This window comes from Lepisosteus oculatus, chromosome 3, assembly GCF_040954835.1.
Source record: "Lepisosteus oculatus isolate fLepOcu1 chromosome 3, fLepOcu1.hap2, whole genome shotgun sequence".
Taxonomy (NCBI): Eukaryota; Metazoa; Chordata; class Actinopteri; order Semionotiformes; family Lepisosteidae; genus Lepisosteus; species Lepisosteus oculatus.
The window spans coordinates 16,242,640-16,261,343 of NC_090698.1; the positions used below are offsets into that span (position 1 = coordinate 16,242,640).

General features: G+C 42.5%; 2 protein-coding genes and 3 long non-coding RNA genes across 5 annotated transcripts in view; 4 read left to right on the plus strand and 1 right to left on the minus strand.

The window, feature by feature from the left end:
* Window positions 1-18,704, minus strand: part of c3h5orf34 (chromosome 3 C5orf34 homolog) — an 89,284-nt gene that overhangs the window by 68,413 nt on the left and 2,167 nt on the right. Inside the window, exon 2 of the mRNA XM_069186950.1 lies at window positions 18,423-18,512. Coding sequence (XP_069043051.1) covers window positions 18,423-18,512 — 90 coding nt within the window. The remainder of the gene's footprint in view (window positions 1-18,422; window positions 18,513-18,704) is intronic.
* Window positions 1,201-4,657, plus strand: LOC138237689 (uncharacterized). Its single transcript, XM_069186947.1, has 6 exons — window positions 1,201-1,342; window positions 1,519-1,593; window positions 1,780-2,133; window positions 2,343-2,684; window positions 2,913-4,127; window positions 4,395-4,657. The coding sequence occupies exons 2-6, from the start codon at window positions 1,519-1,521 to the stop codon at window positions 4,485-4,487; spliced, it is 2,079 nt and encodes a 692-aa protein (XP_069043048.1). The 5' UTR covers window positions 1,201-1,342; the 3' UTR covers window positions 4,488-4,657.
* Window positions 6,036-7,010, plus strand: LOC138237698 (uncharacterized). Its single transcript, XR_011189048.1, has 3 exons — window positions 6,036-6,324; window positions 6,501-6,575; window positions 6,762-7,010. It is a non-coding gene; the product is annotated as an uncharacterized lncRNA (long non-coding RNA).
* Window positions 7,033-8,148, plus strand: LOC138237700 (uncharacterized). Its single transcript, XR_011189050.1, has 3 exons — window positions 7,033-7,115; window positions 7,326-7,667; window positions 7,892-8,148. It is a non-coding gene; the product is annotated as an uncharacterized lncRNA (long non-coding RNA).
* LOC138237699 (uncharacterized) lies at window positions 12,220-12,839 on the plus strand. The gene is made up of 3 exons (XR_011189049.1): window positions 12,220-12,310; window positions 12,488-12,562; window positions 12,758-12,839. It is a non-coding gene; the product is annotated as an uncharacterized lncRNA (long non-coding RNA).

The following is an 18,704-nucleotide window of genomic DNA, read 5'->3' on the forward strand; positions in this document are numbered from 1 at the left end:
AGCTACAAAATAGGTTTATCCTTCTTACTTCTCCCCTCTAGCGGTGGGAGGGAGTCGGGGGGACATTGAGGTGTTTTATCAGCCGAAGACGTTTTTGAAAGGAACTGAAGTCACGTTGCATTAGGAGCAACACCTGTAAACCAGCTCTCCCAAAGTGTCTTAACTGTCAACTGATGCGCGACCTAAATCCTTACACACATACTTACAATGTTTAATTTTATAGAGAGTTCCTCCGTGCTTCTGATATCTTTACAGTCTCGCCACCCAATACTGTACAGTACATCACCCATAATGGCAACGAGAACCAACAGGACACAGGGCGGATACTGTGCAGTTATTCAGTCAGAACCGGAACAAAATATGGAAATAGCTACAACGCAGTGAGCTTTATACCATTTATTCGAATTAAAGAGCGATTTCAAATACAACATTATACAGATATTCATTTCTACACTTCACATGTTGTTCAGCTGTTCTAAATCCGTCCGCACCGCTGAGCACTTTTCCCAGAGCGTCTCCGCCTGCTCAAGCAGGGAGGAAACAGGACATTTACGTTTTTACCCCAACATTTGGATTAAAAACCTTTTAAATATACAGAATACAGGGCTGAAAAAAAAAACGGAGGTCAGCAACAACTGTATGATTGCGACGGGTAATGACGACTAATGACAGGAACAGTGTGAGTGTGCCGAGCCTGTACTGAAGGAGAACACAGCCCCCTCCTGGAGGAGTTTTACAATGACAACACACGACCGTTAGCTCCGCACAATTCCGGGGACGAACCCAATTCAGAATTACACACTGTAGGACACTTGTCAATTAGCAAACAGGCTAGTGATACTGGTGTCTTTAACTATACCGTTACAGGAAATTTCTTACCTAGGGAGAGTGAATCACCTACGTTTTTTTGCACATCTCGAATACTATCATGATTTTTAGATTCTAAAGGTGTTTGCATTAATTGTTGATTCCGAAAAACTGTAAATCATGCGGCATGCTAATGAAGATTTGGAGGTTTTCGATCGTTATTCATGGTAAATGAAACTAGTTTTGCACCTTTTGAATACAGTAACGATTAGTGAAACGCACTAATGCTGCCATGCCGTCTTGCTGGGTGAAAGGCAGACTCTTTATTACGTCATCACTGGTAATATGATGAGTTGAACTAAGACTTTGTTACATCACTTCGTAACTATGCCAGCGTTGAAAATAAACTTATTAAGCGCGTTTAGTTCAAGCTAACACGCGGTAAGAAGGTCGTCGAAGATGAAGAAGAAGTTTTAAGAGAACACTTTCTCAGACAGAGAAGCCTCAAAATATTGATTTTATCTGAAACATAAAGGTAGGACGTTTTTCACTTATTTACTCAAGGTACTGCTCTTCTATGTACAAGAATAGACTTTTTTACAGAAATTGCACACTGAAAGTCAAAGTCGTCTTTCATTTAAATGTTTAACAAATAAGATGTCAGTATTGAATTATTCGGGTTAACCAAATCATTTTCTGCGGGGTTTCAAGATGGATGCCAAGGAGGGGAACAACCTCCGAGTGAAAGCCGTGGAGTGTAAGGCGAGACAATCAGAAGATTGCTTGGTAAGTTGAAAAAGGATGCGTCTCCATGATCAGCTCTTTAATTACCGGATAAGATTAGTTTCTTATGGGGCAAATCTGTCTCACATTGTTTCCAGTATCCTCTACTGCCACATAAATGTACAAAAAATGGAAACAAACCCAGAAAATCGTTCATATTCAAACTAGGAATTTTGTTTGACACTTTAGAGAAAGAAAGGAGGAGTCGAAATGAGTCAAAAGCAGACTGCTGACCCCCGCCTGGATGTCAAAACCTCGACAGCCATTTCTGAGGGGCCAAAAAGAAAACAGCGGTTTGAGAAGGATGATGGTGATCTGTCCAGAGATGTGGACAGACTCATTGCTGAAATAGAGGAGATGTTCAGCGACTCGTCCAGTCAAACCCATCCTGGCCAAGACAAACAGGCGGAGCAGACAGAGCCCCTCATGTCCTGCGAGGACAGTGGCAAGGAGCCCTGGTCTGACGCAGGACCACCGTCTCGTGTACGCCTACCCAGACCAAAGGCTTCATATGGCAGGAGGAAGAAGAGCGGAGGTACAGAGGTGAGGAAGGGCGTTGGGGTCCAAACCACCAGTGAGACCCGTCATCACAGGGGCACTTGAATACCAGCAAGGGCAAAAAACATTAGGAAAAATTCTGGCTTTGCCAACTTAATAAACTGGATGTACAGTATTGTGTTTAAGAGATACATATTGAGATATTATACACGGTAGTTCTGGTTTATATTTGTAGAGACTTTTTAACTTTTTAGGTAACACAAAGAGTAATACCTTCTGAAAAGGAGACTGTTGAACTCTTCTCTGAGATCCTGACCCCACAAACAGTTTCTGAGGGGCCAAAAAGAAGAAAACATTGTGGCAATGACAGTGTCTCCAGAGATGTGGACAGACACTTTGCTGAAATAGAGATGTTCAGCGACTTCTCCAATGAAACCCATCCTGGCCGAGACAAACAGGCGGAGCAGACAGAGCCCCTCAGGTCCTGCGAGGACAGTGGCAAGGAGCCCTGGTCTGACACTGGACCACCGTCTCGTGTACGCCTACCCAGACCAAAGGCGTCATACGGCAGGAGGATGAAGAGCAGAGGTACAGAGGTGAGGAAGTGCGATGGGGTCCAAAGCACAAGTGAGACCCGTCATCACTGGGTCACTTTAATACCAGCAAAAAAAAAATTTTGTTTTAAATACATTAAGAAAAGTTTTGGCTTTGCCTGTGTAATAAATTGTATATACATGATTATGTTTGTAATATATGTTGATACATATATATTGTGATTCTGTCTTTTATGTGCCTAAGTATTTTATTTAACTTCTTGGATAAAGGAAGGTGGCGTCACTGACTTCTTCCCTGAGATCCTGACCCAAAGAGCAGTTTCTGAAGGGCCAAAAAGAAGACAACATATTAGGAAAGACGATGTTTCCAGAGATGGGGACAGACTTATGGCCAAAATAGATGAGATGCTTAAGGTATCCCCCTGTGTAACCCCTCCTGGCCATGACATCCTTCCATTTTTATCCAAAAGACCACTGTCGGAAGATCCACATCAGATCAGAGTCCGTGGCCTTGCCAAGAAGGCCCAGACTGACCTGTCACTGGTGGAGGAGTTTAAACAGGATGCTTTAAGTACAGTAAAGGGACACCCCAGAATACCTTTCGACAGCAACAATTCCCAGACTGCCAAAGAGACCTGCGCTGCTGAGGAGCTTGGCGAGATGTCAGAACAGCCAGCTCCTCCAGTGCTCTCCTTGACAGAGCCCGTGAAGGCGACAGTGACGGAGGCTTCAATGAACAGCTGCCCAGGACACCTGCTGCCTCGTATACGTCAGCCCAGACCAAAGGCCTCATATGGCAGAAGGATCACGAATGGGGCCATAGAGGTGAGGAAGGGTTCGGGGTTCCAGGTCGTCCGTAAGATCGCTCACGTGAGGCAGGAGCCCTTTACCACCAGCGAAGAAAGTCCCACCAAGTGCAACTCTGGTAATTTTCCACCCCAGAGTGAAGGCTCCTTAATAGGACCACATCATCCTCGGTGTTTGAAACGGCAAATGGAGGAGAAGATCCCGGCATTGGAGAGCTTCCCTAAGGAGGCTTGGGCAGGAGGAAATAAAAGAGAGAAAAAGACAAAAAAACAAACCCGTCTCATATCTGTCCAAGCTGAAGAAGACATGCAGCTGGACAAGGAGACCAGCAACCATGACATCTCATCTTTTACATCCGAGTTCCCACCAGATAACGGGGAGAAGGAAGACAATGAAATTCATGTCCCTCCAAAACCCACAATGATCAGTACAGAACCAGAGGACACTTTACAAACTGAAAGCATCAGTGCCCGACCGGGACAAATAGAACCCATGGTTGGACAACTTAAAGTTTTGGCAACAGAAAAGGAAGTCGAACAGGAAAAGGCTAGTAGTGTCTGGAAGAAGCTCCTTAGGAAAACCGGTGCCAGGAAGATGAAAGCAAGTCCAAAGAAACTCAAAAGAGACTCAGAGAGTGCCTCTCCATCTTCATTTAAAACACAACAGAAGGATAATGAGGTAAAAACAAAGCAGAAACGTTATGTGATATTTGTTTTCTATGTTGTTTCTTCCAGTTGTGGTTAGTTTTTCTAGAAGCTGTAAATGGGAATGGGAGGTAACTACTGGATGTAACTAAGTATACTGTACCTGACAAATCGCATGCCCACAATGCCTGCTGGGATAGCCAAGCAGTGTGATATCACCTGTGTAAAGACAGGGAAGTCAAAGATGGCCAAGTGTGTAAGTCAACACTGAAATTATGTTTTTAAATACCTTCTGTTTCAGAGCTCAACTCAAGAACAGCCTTCAGAGAGAGTAGAGGGAAGCTGTACCTCCTGCTTTGCTTTTCTTAAGCTTTTTAGGAGGAAGAGAAGGTGAAGGGACTGCAATCAGACTGGCAGTAGCATAGCCCCTGCAACATTCTTTCACTTCAATGATTACTGAAACAACAGGGCTGGACGTGTACGATACGTTAACAGAAAATAACAGAGCCTTCATTTTTTGTGAATACACAGAGACTTAATAAATTCTTTAATTGTTAACAGAAAGTTGTTTGTGTGCATTTTAATCCATGGTTCACAAAGTTTCTGGCTGAAGTGAGATCCGCAAGTAGTTGCAGTGTTTGTTAAAGGAAAATTAAAAATCATTTTCCATCCTTACATCTATCTCAGAAAAGTAGCCAAGTAAAACAACTTCATTGTGTCCCTGTTCTATCTCCTAATTCCAAGCCCAAAAATTGAAAACTGTCGTTAGATAAAATACTGTACATCGTGTAAGCTTTTGGAGCAGTCAGATGGCAAGTATTAAATAATACAAATTTCATACAATGACCTTCACAATGATAAAAACACTGATGAAGATTAAGCACTAATAGCTACAAAATAGGTTTATCCTTCTTACTTCTCCCCTCTAGCGGTGGGAGGGAGTCGGGGGGACATTGAGGTGTTTTATGAGCCGAAGACGTTTTTGAAAGGAACTGAAGTCACGTTGCATTAGGAGCAACACCTGTAAACCAGCTCTCCCAAAGTGTCTTAACTGTCAACTGATGCCCGACCTAAATCCTTACACACATAATTACAATGTTTAACTTTATAGAGAGTTTCTCCGTGCTTCTGATATCTTTACAGTCTCGCCACCCAATACTGTACAGTACATCACCCATAATGGCAACGAGAACCAACAGGACACAGGGCGGATACTGTGCAGTTATTCAGTCAGAACCGGAACAAAATATGGAAATAGCTACAACGCAGTGAGCTTTATACCATTTATTCGAATTAAAGAGCGATTTCAAATACAGCATTATACAGATATTCATTTCTACACTTCACATTGTTGTTCAGCTGTTCTAAATCCGTCCGCACCGCTGAGCACTTTTCCCAGAGCGTCTCCGCTTGCTCAAGCAGGGAGGAAACAGGACATTTACGTTTTTACCCCAACATTTGGATTAAAAACCTTTTAAATATACAGAATACAGGGCTGAAAAAAAAAACGGAGGTCAGCAACAACTGTATGATTGCGACGGGTAATGACGACTAATGACAGGAACAGTGTGAGTGTGCCGAGCCTGTACTGAAGGAGAACACAGCCCCCTCCTGGAGGAGTTTTACAATGACAACACACGACCGTTAGCTCCGCACAATTCCGGGGACGAACCCAATTCAGAATTACACACTGTAGGACGCTTGTCAATTAGCAAACAGGCTAGTGATACTGGTGTCTTTAACTATACCGTTACAGGAAATTTCTTACCTAGGGAGAGTGAATCACCTACGTTTTTTTGCACATCTCGAATACTATCATGATTTTTAGATTCTAAAGGTGTTTGCATTAATTGTTGATTCCGAAAAACTGTAAATCATGCGGCATGCTAATGAAGATTTGGAGGTTTTCGATCGTTATTCATGGTAAATGAAACTAGTTTTGCACCTTTTGAATACAGTAACGATTAGTGAAACGCACTAATGCTGCCATGCCGTCTTGCTGGGTGAAAGGCAGACTCTTTATTACGTCATCACTGGTAATATGATGAGTTGAACTAAGACTTTGTTACATCACTTCGTAACTATGCCAGCGTTGAAAATAAACTTATTAAGCGCGTTTAGTTCAAGCTAACACGCGGTAAGAAGGTCGTCGAAGATGAAGAAGAAGTTTTAAGAGAACACTTTCTCAGACAGAGAAGCCTCAAAATATTGATTTTATCTGAAACATAAAGGTAGGACGTTTTTCACTTATTTACTCAAGGTACTGCTCTTCTATGTACAAGAATAGACTTTTTTACAGAAATTGCACACTGAAAGTCAAAGTCGTCTTTCATTTAAATGTTTAACAAATAAGATGTCAGTATTGAATTATTCGGGTTAAACAAATCATTTTCTGCGGGGTTTCAAGATGGATGCCAAGGAGGGGAACAACCTCCGAGTGAAAGCCGTGGAGTGTAAGGCGAGACAATCAGAAGATTGCTTGGTAAGTTGAAAAAGGATGCGTCTCCATGATCAGCTCTTTAATTACCGGATAAGATTAGTTTCTTATGGGGCAAATCTGTCTCACATTGTTTCCAGTATCCTCTACTGCCACATAAATGTACAAAAAATGGAAACAAACCCAGAAAATCGTTTATATTCAAACTAGGAATTTTGTTTGACACTTTAGAGAAAGAAAGGAGGAGTCGAAATGAGTCAAAAGCAGACTGCTGACCCCCGCCTGGATGTCAAAACCTCGACAGCCATTTCTGAGGGGCCAAAAAGAAAACAGCGGTTTGAGAAGGATGATGGTGATCTGTCGGGAGATGTGGACAGACTCATTGCTGAAATAGAGGAGATGTTCAGCGACTCGTCCAGTCAAACCCATCCTGGCCGAGACAAACAGGCGGAGCAGACAGAGCCCCTCATGTCCTGCGAGGACAGTGGCAAGGAGCCCTGGTCTGACGCAGGACCACCGTCTCACGTACGCCTACCAAGACCAAAGGTGTTATACGGCAGGAGGATGACGAGCGGAGGTACAGAGGTGAGGAAGGGTGTTTGGGGTCCAAACCACCAGTGAGACCCGTCATCACAGGGGCACTTGAATACCAGCAAGGACAAAAAACATTAGGAAAAATTCTGGTTTTGGCAACTTAATAAACTGGATGTACAGTATTGTGTTTAAGAGAGACATATTGTGATATTATACAGGGTAGTTCTGGTTTTTATTTGTAGAAAATGTTTAACTTTTTAGGTAAAACAAGGAGTCATACCTTGTGAAAAGGAGACTGTTGAACTCTTCTCTGAGATCCTGACCCCACAAACAGTTTCTGAGGGGCCAAAAAGAAGAAAACATTGTGGGAATGACAATGTCTCCAAAGATGTGGACAGACACTTTGCTGAAATAGAGATGTTCAGCGACTCCTCCAATGAAACCCATCCTGGCCGAGACAAACAGGCGGAGCAGACAGAGCCCCTCAGGTCCTGCGAGGACAGTGGGAAGGAGCCCTGGTCTGACACTGGACCACCGTCTCGTGTACGCCTACCCAGACCAAAGGCGTCATACGGCAGGAGGATGACGAGCAGAGGTACAGAGGTGAGGAAGGGCGATGGGGTCCAAAGCACCAGTAAGACCCGTCATCACAGGGGCACTTGAATACCAGCAAGGAAAAAGTTTTGGTTTAAATACATTAAGAAAAGTTTTGGCTTTGTCTGCGTAATAAATTGTATATACATTATTATGTTTGTAATATATGTTGATATATATATATATCATGATTCTGTCTTTTATGTGCCTAACTATTTTATTTAACTCCTTAGATAAAGGAAGGTGGCGTCACTGACTTCTTCCCTGAGATCCTGACCCAAAGAGCAGTTTCTGAGGGGCCAAAAAGAAGACAACGTATTAGGAAAGACAGAGATGGGGACAGATTTATGACCAAAATAGATGAGGTGCTTAAGGTATCCCCCTGTGAAACTCCTCCTGGCCGTGACATCCTTCCATTTTTATCCGAAAGACCACTGTTGGAAGATCCACATCAGATCAGAGTCCGTGGCCTTGCCAAGAAGGCCCAGACTGACCTGTCACTGGTGGAGGAGTTTAAAATGGTTGCTTTTAGCACAGTAAAGGGAGAACGCCTCAGAATACCTTTCGACATCAACAATTCCCAGACTGCCAAAGAGACCTGCGTTGCTGAGGAGCTTGGCAAGATATCAGAACAGCCAGCTCCTCCAGTGCTCTCCTTGACAGAGCCCGTGAAGCCGACAGTGATGGTGGCTTCAATGAACAGCTGCCCAGGACACCTGCTGCCTCGTATACGTCAGCCCAGACCAAAGGCCTCATATAGCAGAAGGATCACGAATGGGGCCATAGAGGTGAGGAAGGGTTCGGGGTTCCAGGTCGTCCGTAAGATCGCTCACGTGTGGCAGGAGCCCTTTACCACCAGCGAAGAAAGTCCCAGCAAGTGCAATTTTCCACCCCAGAGTGAAGGCTCCTTAATAAAACCTCATCATTCTCAGTGTATGAAACTGCAAATGGAGGAGAAGATCCCGGAAATGAAGAGCTTCCCTAGGGAGGCTTGGGCAGGAGGAAATAAAAGAGAGAAAAAGTCAAGAAACCGAAGCCTTGACATCTCATGCTTTAAATCCGATCTCCCACCATCTAATGAAAAGAATGAAGACAGTGAAATGAATGTCTCTCCAAAACCCACAACGATTAGTACAGAACTGAAGGATCCTTCAGCAATTGAAAGCATCAGTGCCCAACCGGGAAAAAGAGAAGTCAAGGAAGTTGAAAAGGAACAGGATCGTACTTGCTGGGAGAAGCTGCTTAGGAAAACTTGCTTTATGAACATAAAAGGAAGCGAAAAGAAATTTAAAAGAGACTCAGAGAATGCCTCTCAATTGTCAAATAAAATACAGCAGAAGAATAATGAGGTAAAAAAGTATAAATATTATATGACATGTTTTCTTCATGTAGTTATTTTGTCTTGAATTTGTTAATTGGAATGGGAGGTAAATAAGTATACTTGACAAATCCCATGCCCAAAATGCCTGCTGGGATAGCCAAGCACTGTGATATCACCTTTGTAAAAACAGGAAAGTTGTGTCTTAAAAGCTGGCTACTGTACATGTTTGTTCAAAATATCTTCTTTTTTAGGGCTCTGCTCCAGAGAAGCCTTCATGCAATCAAGGGAGACTTACTGCAGAGAGAGAAGAGGGAAGCTGTACCTCCTGCTTTGCTTTTTTACAACTTTTTATGAGGAAGAGAAGGTGAAGGGACTGCAGTGACACTGGCAGCATCTTCAATATTCTTTCATTTCAATGTTAACCCAAAGAACAGGGTTGAAAGTATAAAATACATCTGCCTTACCCCATTTCTTTTAATTCACAGAGACTAAATAAATCCTTTAACTGTTAACATAATGGTGTTTGTGTGCTGCTTGATATTTGATTAGGAAATACAGTATTTTGGAGAGTCCTACAGTATGCCCATTCACATCTTATCATTTTTAACTCTTGGATAACAGCAATGTCACTGTTTATAACTTTCCTTTAACAATGCAAAATTTTAAATACCTTAATACTGCAAAACATTTCTCATCAAAAGTAACCTACCCTGTCCCCTTTCCTGGTTAATTAGGATATATCATTTCTACATTATTTTGTGACATGTGTTGGTAAAGCAGGGATGAAACAGGACAATACTGAGCCCTGGCAGGGATTACACTGTGCCTCAGCCCCCCAGGTGGCAGAGAGTGGTGCAAGACATGATTAAATCACTGCAAGAAAAGCCGTAATCTGATCGAACTCAACCACCTCATCCACGACTGTAAACAATAAACATGCATATTGTTGTCCAGGAGGTCCATGGAGCACAGTTGCTGCTCCTCTGGATCAAGATGAGCCAGTTGAAATGGTTCAGACATCTATCATGAATGCACTCTGGGGTATACCAGGCATGACTCATTGGGAAGAGACCCCGGGCAGATCAACGTCACTCGTCACTCTGAAGGGATTATATCTGAAGGAGACGGAGACTGGTAATGGGGATAGGGAAGTCTGGTGTGCCCTACTAAGCTTGCGACCACTGCAGCCCTCATCAGGAGTACGCAGGGGAAAAATGGATGGATGAATTTGTCTACAAATGTCCTTTTTTAGGTTGGGCTTCAAAGGTAAATTATAATCCATCAGAAATACAGCAACTTGTTTATGTTGCTGGTTTATGTCATTTTCATTTGTAAACCTGCTGACGAGGTGGGTGAGTGGTTAAGGCGATGGACTGCTAATCCATTGTGCTCTGCAAGCGTGGGTTTGAATCCCATCCTCGTCGAGGGATTTTGTATGCCAGCAGCTACTGTATTTCACCCTGCAGTTTACAACTGGAAACCCACTGAAGCTCAGCAGGTGTGAGCCTGGTCAGTATCTGGATGTGAGACTTCCTGGGAAAAACTAAGGTTGCTGCTGGAAGTGGTGTTAGTGGGGCCAGCAGGGGGCACTCAGTACTGGCGCCAGTACTCTGTTCTCCTCCCCACTGATGTGTGGTGACTTAATAAATTCTTTAATTGTTAACAGAAAGTTGTTTGTGTGCATTTTAATCCATGGTTCACAAAGTTTCTGGCTGAAGTGAGATCAGCAAGTAGTTGCAGTGTTTGTTAAAGGAAAATTAAAAATCATTTTCCATCCTTACATCTATCTCAGAAAAGTAGCCAAGTAAAACAGCGTCATTCTGTCCCTGTTGTATCTCCTAATTCCAAGCCCAAAAATTGAAAACTGTCGTTAGATAAAATACTGTACATCGTGTAAGCTTTTGGAGCAGTCAGATGTCAAGTATTAAATAATACAAATTTCATACAATGAACTTCACAATGATAAAAACACTGATTAAGATTAAGCACTAATAGCTACAAAATAGGTTTATCCTTCTTACTTCTCCCCTCTAGCGGTGGGAGGGAGTCGGGGGGACATTGAGGTGTTTTATGAGCCGAAGACGTTTTTGAAAGGAACTGAAGTCACGTTGCATTAGGAGCAACACCTGTAAACCAGCTCTCCCAAAGTGTCTTAACTGTCAACTGATGCGCGACCTAAATCCTTACACACATACTTACAATGTTTAACTTTATAGAGAGTTCCTCCGTGCTTCTGATATCTTTACAGTCTCGCCACCCAATACTGTACAGTACATCACCCATAATGGCAACGAGAACCAACAGGACACAGGGCGGATACTGTGCAGTTATTCAGTCAGAATCGGAACAAAATATTGAAATAGCTACAACGCAGTGAGCTTTATACCATTTATTCGAATTAAAGAGCGATTTCAAATACAACATTATACAGATATTCATTTCTACACTTCACATTGTTGTTCAGCTGTTCTAAATCCGTCCGCACCGCTGAGCACTTTTCCCAGAGCGTCTCCGCTTGCTCAAGCAGGGAGGAAACAGGACATTTACGTTTTTACCCCAACATTTGGATTAAAAACCTTTTAAATATACAGAATACAGGGCTGAAAAAAAACGGAGGTCAGCAACAACTGTATGATTGCGACGGGTAATGACGACTAATGACAGGAACAGTGTGAGTGTGACGAGCCTGTACTGAAGGAGAACACAGCCCCCTCCTGGAGGAGTTTTACAATGACAACACACGACCGTTAGCTCCGCACAATTCCGGGGACGAACCCAATTCAGAATTACACACTGTAGGACACTTGTCAATTAGCAAACAGGCTAGTGATACTGGTGTCTTTAACTATACCGTTACAGGAAATTTCTTACCTAGGGAGAGTGAATCACCTAAGTTTTATTGCACATCTCGAATACTATCATGGTTTTTAGATTCTAAAGGTGTTTGCATTAATTGTTGATTCCGAAAAACTGTAATTCATGCGGCATGCTAATGAAGATTTGGAGGTTTTCGATCGTTATTCATGGTAAATGAAACTAATTTTGCACCTTTTGAATACAGTAACGATAAGTGAAACGCACTAATGCTGCCATACCGTCTTGCTGGGTGAAAGGCAGACTCTTTATTACGTCATCACTGGTAATATGATGAGTTGAACTAAGACTTTGTTACATCACTTCGTAACTATGCCAGCGTTGAAAATAAACTTATTAAGCGCGTTTAGTTCAAGCTAACACGCGGTTAGAAGGTCATCGAAGATTTAGAAGTTTTAAGAAAACACTTTCTCAGACAGAAAAGCCTCAAAATATTGATTTTATCTGAAACATAAAGGTAGGACGTTTTTCACTTATTTACTCAAGGTACTGCTCTTCTATGTACAAGAATAGACTTTTTTACAGATATATGCTCACTGAAAGTCAAAGTCGTCTTTCATTTAAATGTTTAACAAATAAGATGTCAGTATTGAATTATTCAGGTTAACCAAATCATTTTCTGCGGGGTTTCAAGATGGATGCCAAGGAGGGGAACAACCTCCGAGTGAAAGCCGTGGAGTGTAAGGCGAGACAATCAGAAGATTGCTTGGTAAGTTGAAAAAGGATGTCTCCACGATCAGCTCTCTAATTACTGCATAATATTAGTTTCTTATCGGGGTAAATCTGCCTGACATTGTTTCCAATATCCACTACTGCCACATACAGTAAATGTACAAAAATGGAAACAAACCCAGAAATTTCTTTGAATTGAAACTTGGAATTTTGTTTGACTCTTTTGACAAAGAAAGGAGGAGTCGAAATGAGACAAAAGCAGACTGCTGACCCCTGCCTGGATGTCAAAACCTCAACAGCCATTTCTGAGGGGCCAAAAAGAAAACAGCGGTTTGAGAAGGATGATGGTGATCTGTCTAGAGATGTGGACAGACTCATTGCTGAAATAGAGGAGATGTTCAGCGACTCGTCCAGTCAAACCCATCCTGGCCGAGACAAACAGGCGGAGCAGACAGAGCCCCTCATGTCCTGTGAGGACAGTGGCAAGGAGCCCTGGTCTGACGCAGGACCACCGTCTCACGTACGCCTACCAAGACCAAAGGTGTTATATGGCAGGAGGATGACGAGCGGAGGTACAGAGGTGAGGAAGGGTGTTTGGGGTCCAAACCACCAGTGAGACCCGTCATCACAGGGGCACTTGAATACCAGCAAGGGCAAAAAACATTAGGAAAAATTCTGGCTTTGGCAACTTAATAAATTGGATGTACAGTATTGTGTTTAAGAGAGACATATTGTGATATTATACAGGGTAGTTCTGGTTTTTATGTGTAGGAAATGTTTTTTTAGGTAAAACAAGGAGTCATACCTTCTGAAAAGGAGACTGTTGAACTCTTCTCTGGGATCCTGACCCCACAAACAGTTTCTGAGGGGCCAAAAAGAAGAAAACATTGTGGGAATGACAATGTCTCCAGAGATGTGGACAGACACTTTGCTGAAATAGAGATGTTCAGCGACTCCTCCAATGAAACCCATCCTGGCCGAGACAAACAGGCGGAGCAGACAGAGCCCCTCAGGTCCTGCGAGGACAGTGGCAAGGAGGCCTGGTCTGACACTGGACCACCGTCTTGTGTACGCCTACCCAGACCAAAGGCGTCATACGGCAGGAGGATGAAGAGCAGAGGTACAGAGGTGAGGAAGGGCGATGGGGTCCAAAGCACCAGTGAGACCCGTCATCACAGGGGCACTTGAATACCAGCAAGGAAAAAGTTTTGGTTTAAATACATTAAGAAAAGTTTTGGCTTTGCCTGCGTAATAAATTGTATATACATTATTATGTTTGTAATATATGTTGATATATATATATATCATGATTCTGTATTTTATGTGCCTAAGTATTTTATTTAACTCCTTAGATAAAGGAAGGTGGTGTCACTGACTTCTTCCCTGAGATCCTGACCCAAAGAACAGTTTCTGAGGGGCCAAAAAGAAGACAACGTATTAGGAAAGACAGAGACGGGGACAGATTTATGGCCAAAATAGATGAGGTGCTTAAGGTATCCCCCTGTGAAACTCCTCCTGGCCGTGACATCCTTCCATTTTTATCCGAAAGACCACTGTTGGAAGATCCACATCAGATCAGAGTCCGTGGCCTTGCCAAGAAGGCCCAGACTGACCTGTCACTGGTGGAGGAGTTTAAAATGGTTGCTTTAAGCACAGTAAAGGGAGAACGCCTCAGAATACCTTTCGACATCAACAATTCCCAGACTGCCAAAGAGACCTGCGTTGCTGAGGAGCTTGGCAAGATGTCAGAACAGCCAGCTCCTCCAGTGCTTTCCTTGACAGAGCCCGTGAAGGCGACAGTGATGGAGGCTTCAATGAACAGCTGCCCAGGACACCTGCTGCCTCGTATACGTCAGCCCAGACCAAAGGCCTCATATGGCAGAAGGATCACGAATGGGGCCATAGAGGTGAGGAAGGGTTCGGGATTCCAGGTCGTCCGTAAGATCGCTCACGTGTGGCAGGAGCCCTTTACCACCAGCGAAGAAAGTCCCAGCAAGTGCAATTTTCCACCCCAGAGTGAAGGCTCCTTAATAAAACCTCATCATTCTCAGTGTATGAAACTGCAAATGGAGGAGAAGATCCCGGAATTGGAGAGCTTCCCTAAGGAGGCTTGGGCAGGAGGAAATAAAAGAGAGAAAAAGTCAAGAAACCGAAGTCTTGACATCTCAAGCTTTAAATCCGATCTCCCACCAGCTATTGAAAAGAATGAAGACAGTGAAATCAATGTCTCTCCAAAACCCACAACGATTAGTACAGAACTGAAGGATCCTTCAGCAATTGAAAGCATCAGTGCCCAACCGGGAAAAAGAGAAGTCAAGGAAGTTGAAAAGGAACAGGATCGTACTTGCAGGGAGAAGCTGCTTAGGAAAACTTGCTTTATGAACATAAAAGGAAGTGAAAAGAAATTTAAAAGAGACTCAGAGAATGCCTCTCAATTGTTAAATAAAATACAGCAGAAGAATAATGAGGTAAAAAAGTATAAATATTATATGACATGTTTTCTTCATGTAGTTATTTTGTCTTGAATTTGTTAATTGGAATGGGAGGTAAATAAGTATACTTGACAAATCCCATGCCCAAAATGCCTGCTGGGATAGCCAAGCACTGTGATATCACCTGTGTAAAGACAGGAAAGTTGTGTCTTAAAAGCTGGCTACTGTACATGTTTGCTCAAAATATCTTCTTTTTTAGGGCTCTGCTCCAGAGAAGCCTTCATGCAATCAAGGGAGACTTACTGCAGAGAGAGAAGAGGGAAGCTGTACCTCCTGCTTTGCTTTTTTACAACTTTTTATGAGGAAGAGAAGGTGAAGGGACTGCAGTGACACTGGCAGCATCTTCAATATTCTTTCATTTCAATGTTAACCCAAAGAAAAGGGTTGAAAGTATAAAATACATCTGCCTTACCCCATTTCTTTTAATTCACAGAGACTAAATAAATCCTTTAACTGTTAACATAATGGTGTTTGTGTGCTGCTTAATATTTGATTCGGAAATACAGTATTTTGGAGAGTCCTACAGTATGTCCATTCACATCTTATCATTTTTAACTCTTGGATAACAGCAATGTCACTGTTTATAACTTTCCTTTAACAATGCAAAATTTTAAATACCTTAATACTGCAAAACATTTCTCATCAAAAGTAACCTACCCTGTCCCCTTTCCTGGTTAATTAGGATATATCATTTCTACATTATTTTGTGACATTTGTTGGTATAGCAGGGATGAAACAGGACAATACTGAGCCCTGGCAGGGATTACACTGTGCCTCAGCCCCCCAGGTGGCAGAGAGTGGTGCAAGACATGATTAAATCACTGCAAGATAAGCCGTAATCTGATCGAACTCAACCACCTCATCCACGACTGTAAACAATAAACATGCATATTGTTGTCATTTTGCTTATAGTATTCAAATTTGGACAAGAAATCCTCCTGCTTCATACTATTCTAACAGAAAAAACCTTGAAGATCAGTGCCACCCAGCTCAGTTTTGCCCCATGAAAAAAAGCAAGTGTAAAATGCCACTAAAAGAGTGCAGTAAGTGTACCAATTGAGCCCAATTTCAGCAGTATTTGCCCATCTTGAAAGCTACTTTGAAATTTCAGCCTTGCAACAGCTATAGAAGAAAACATTTCCAATTTATCTTCAGAGGAATAGTAATGATTTTTTAAAGGGACTGAATGTGTTTATTTACCTTGAACAATTAAATAACTATGTATTTTTTAGAGAGAATTCAAAGTTGGGTTTCCTGACCTTTCAGATGTACGGTATATTTTGCGGCAGACCTGAGAAGACTAGCACAGAGATTATCTGTATTACGATATAATAGACATTTGTTAATGTCCTCCTCGTCTAATTACTAATTTCATTACTTTATCACCAAATGACAATGAGAGCAAAAATATATTGGATATTTTTGTACAAGACACTTGGCAGAGTCTTAGGTGCATCTTGTCTCTTCTCCTTTTTAGTGATCTTCATGGACATTATATCAAGGGGCAGCTGGGATTTGGAGTGTATCCACTTTATGGACCTGAGGGTTGCATCTCTGGTGTTTAAGGATGATGTTGTCTCCTTTGCCTCATCTGACTGTGATCTTCAGTGGGCATTTGCAAGATTTGCAGCTGAGTGCGATGCGGTCGGGATGAGGAATAGCACCTCCAATTATGAGGTCATGGTTTGCTCTCTCCAGGTGAAGGCGGAGCAGCTGCCACAAGTGGTGAAATTTAAGTAAGAGGGTTTTGTTCACGAGTGAGAGTATAGAGGATCATGAGAGGCTGCAGTCATCCAGATGCTTTGCCGAACTGCGGTGGTGAAGTGTGAGCTTAGTTTCTGGATGAAGCTCTTGGTTTTCCAGTCGATCTATGTCCCCACGCCCACCTATGGTCACGAGTTTTGGGTAGTGACTGAAAGAATAAGATTGCGAGTACAAGAAATGGAAATGAGATTTCTCCATAGGGATGTTGGGCTTAACTCTCAGTGACAGGGAGAGGAGCTCAGAAGTCCAGGAGGTCCATGGAGCACAGTTGCTGCTCCTCTGGATCAAGATGAGCCAGTTGAAATAGTTCAGACATCTATCATGAATGCACTCTGGGGTATACCAGGCATGACTCATTGGGAAGAGACCCCGGGCAGATCAACGTCACTCTGAAGGGATTATATCTGAAGGAGACGGAGACTGGTAACGGGGATAGGGAAGTCTGGTGTGCCCTACTAAGCTTGCTACCACTGCAGCCCTCATCAGGAGTACCCAGGGGGAAAATGGATGGATGAATTTGTCTACAAATGTCTTTTTTTAGGTTGGGCTTCAAAGGTAAATTATAATCCATCAGAAATACAGCAACTTGTTTATGTTGCTGGTTTATGTCATTTTCATTTGTAAACTTGCTGACGAGGTGGGTGAGTGGTTAAGGCAATGGACTGCTAATCCATTGTGCACTGCAAGCGTGGGTTTGAATCCCATCCTTGTCGAGGGATTTTGTATGCCAGCAGCTACTGTATTTCACCCTGCAGCTTACAACTGGAAACCCACTGAAGCTCAGCAGGTGTGAGCCCGGATGTGAGACTTCCTGGGTAAAACTAAGCTTGCTGCTGGAAGTGGTGTTAGTGGGGCCAGCAGGGGGCACTCAGTACTGGCGCCAGTACTCTGTTCTCCTCCCCACTGATGTGTGGTGACTGTTCTGGCACACTATGGCTGCCATCATATCATCCAGGTGTGGCTGCACAAAGCTGGTGATGGAGGGGAGTCCCCGTTATTTGTAAAGCACTTTGAGTGGAGTGTCCAGAAAAGTGCTATATAAGTATAAGCAATTATTAACTAAAATTAGGCAGAATACATTGACAAATCTTGAATGTTAACTGGCCTGTGATGAAGTATGTTTCTATTACTTTGGTTTTAATCAAACGTTTTGCAGCCTAGAGTGCGTCATGCATTATATTACTTTTTTTTAATTAAATTCTCATTAATATAATGGGAAACAATAAGTAGAAGAAATGGTCTTAATTTGATCACACATCAGCTTATATGGTACTTCATGATCATATTAAGCAAAGAAGAAATATTGCACATATAGTTCACTTTTTAACTAACAAAATACTAAAAAATAAAGATTATCTTTAAAAGTAACAGTTATCTTTATCTCAAAAAAACTAATTAAATAGATGAAACAAGCAGATTTTGTGGGCTCAATGGGTACCATTACCTTACTTTACCATGTAAAAATTAGCCATCATGCTAAGCAACGTTGTCATTAAATCCAAAGAAAGTTATTTCACCAGTCAGCATGAACACTACATGTCACTACATTGCGTCTTAAACCAAAAATAAAAATCAACTTCATTTTGTTCTGGTGACAGGGGCCCACCACCATGAAGTCTAACTTCTCTGATCCTTACGTACAGCTCTCTTGTCAGCAGGGATGAGCTCTGCAGGGAGGTACGGACGACTGGCAAACCTATTCCTGAATTCCAAAGCCTGGACAATCAGTTCCTGGAAAGAAAGAATAAGTACGGACTCTCATTACACTTTTACCTATGCAAACTTACAAATAAAATGGGCAACTAGCCACAACGCATAAGCAGGGAGTGATGGACAAACAGCAATTAAATGTGAAACCAGTCTCACATTGATGTTAGCAGGTTACTGTTTAGAACACATGGGAGCCAAGGAAACTCAAAGCAC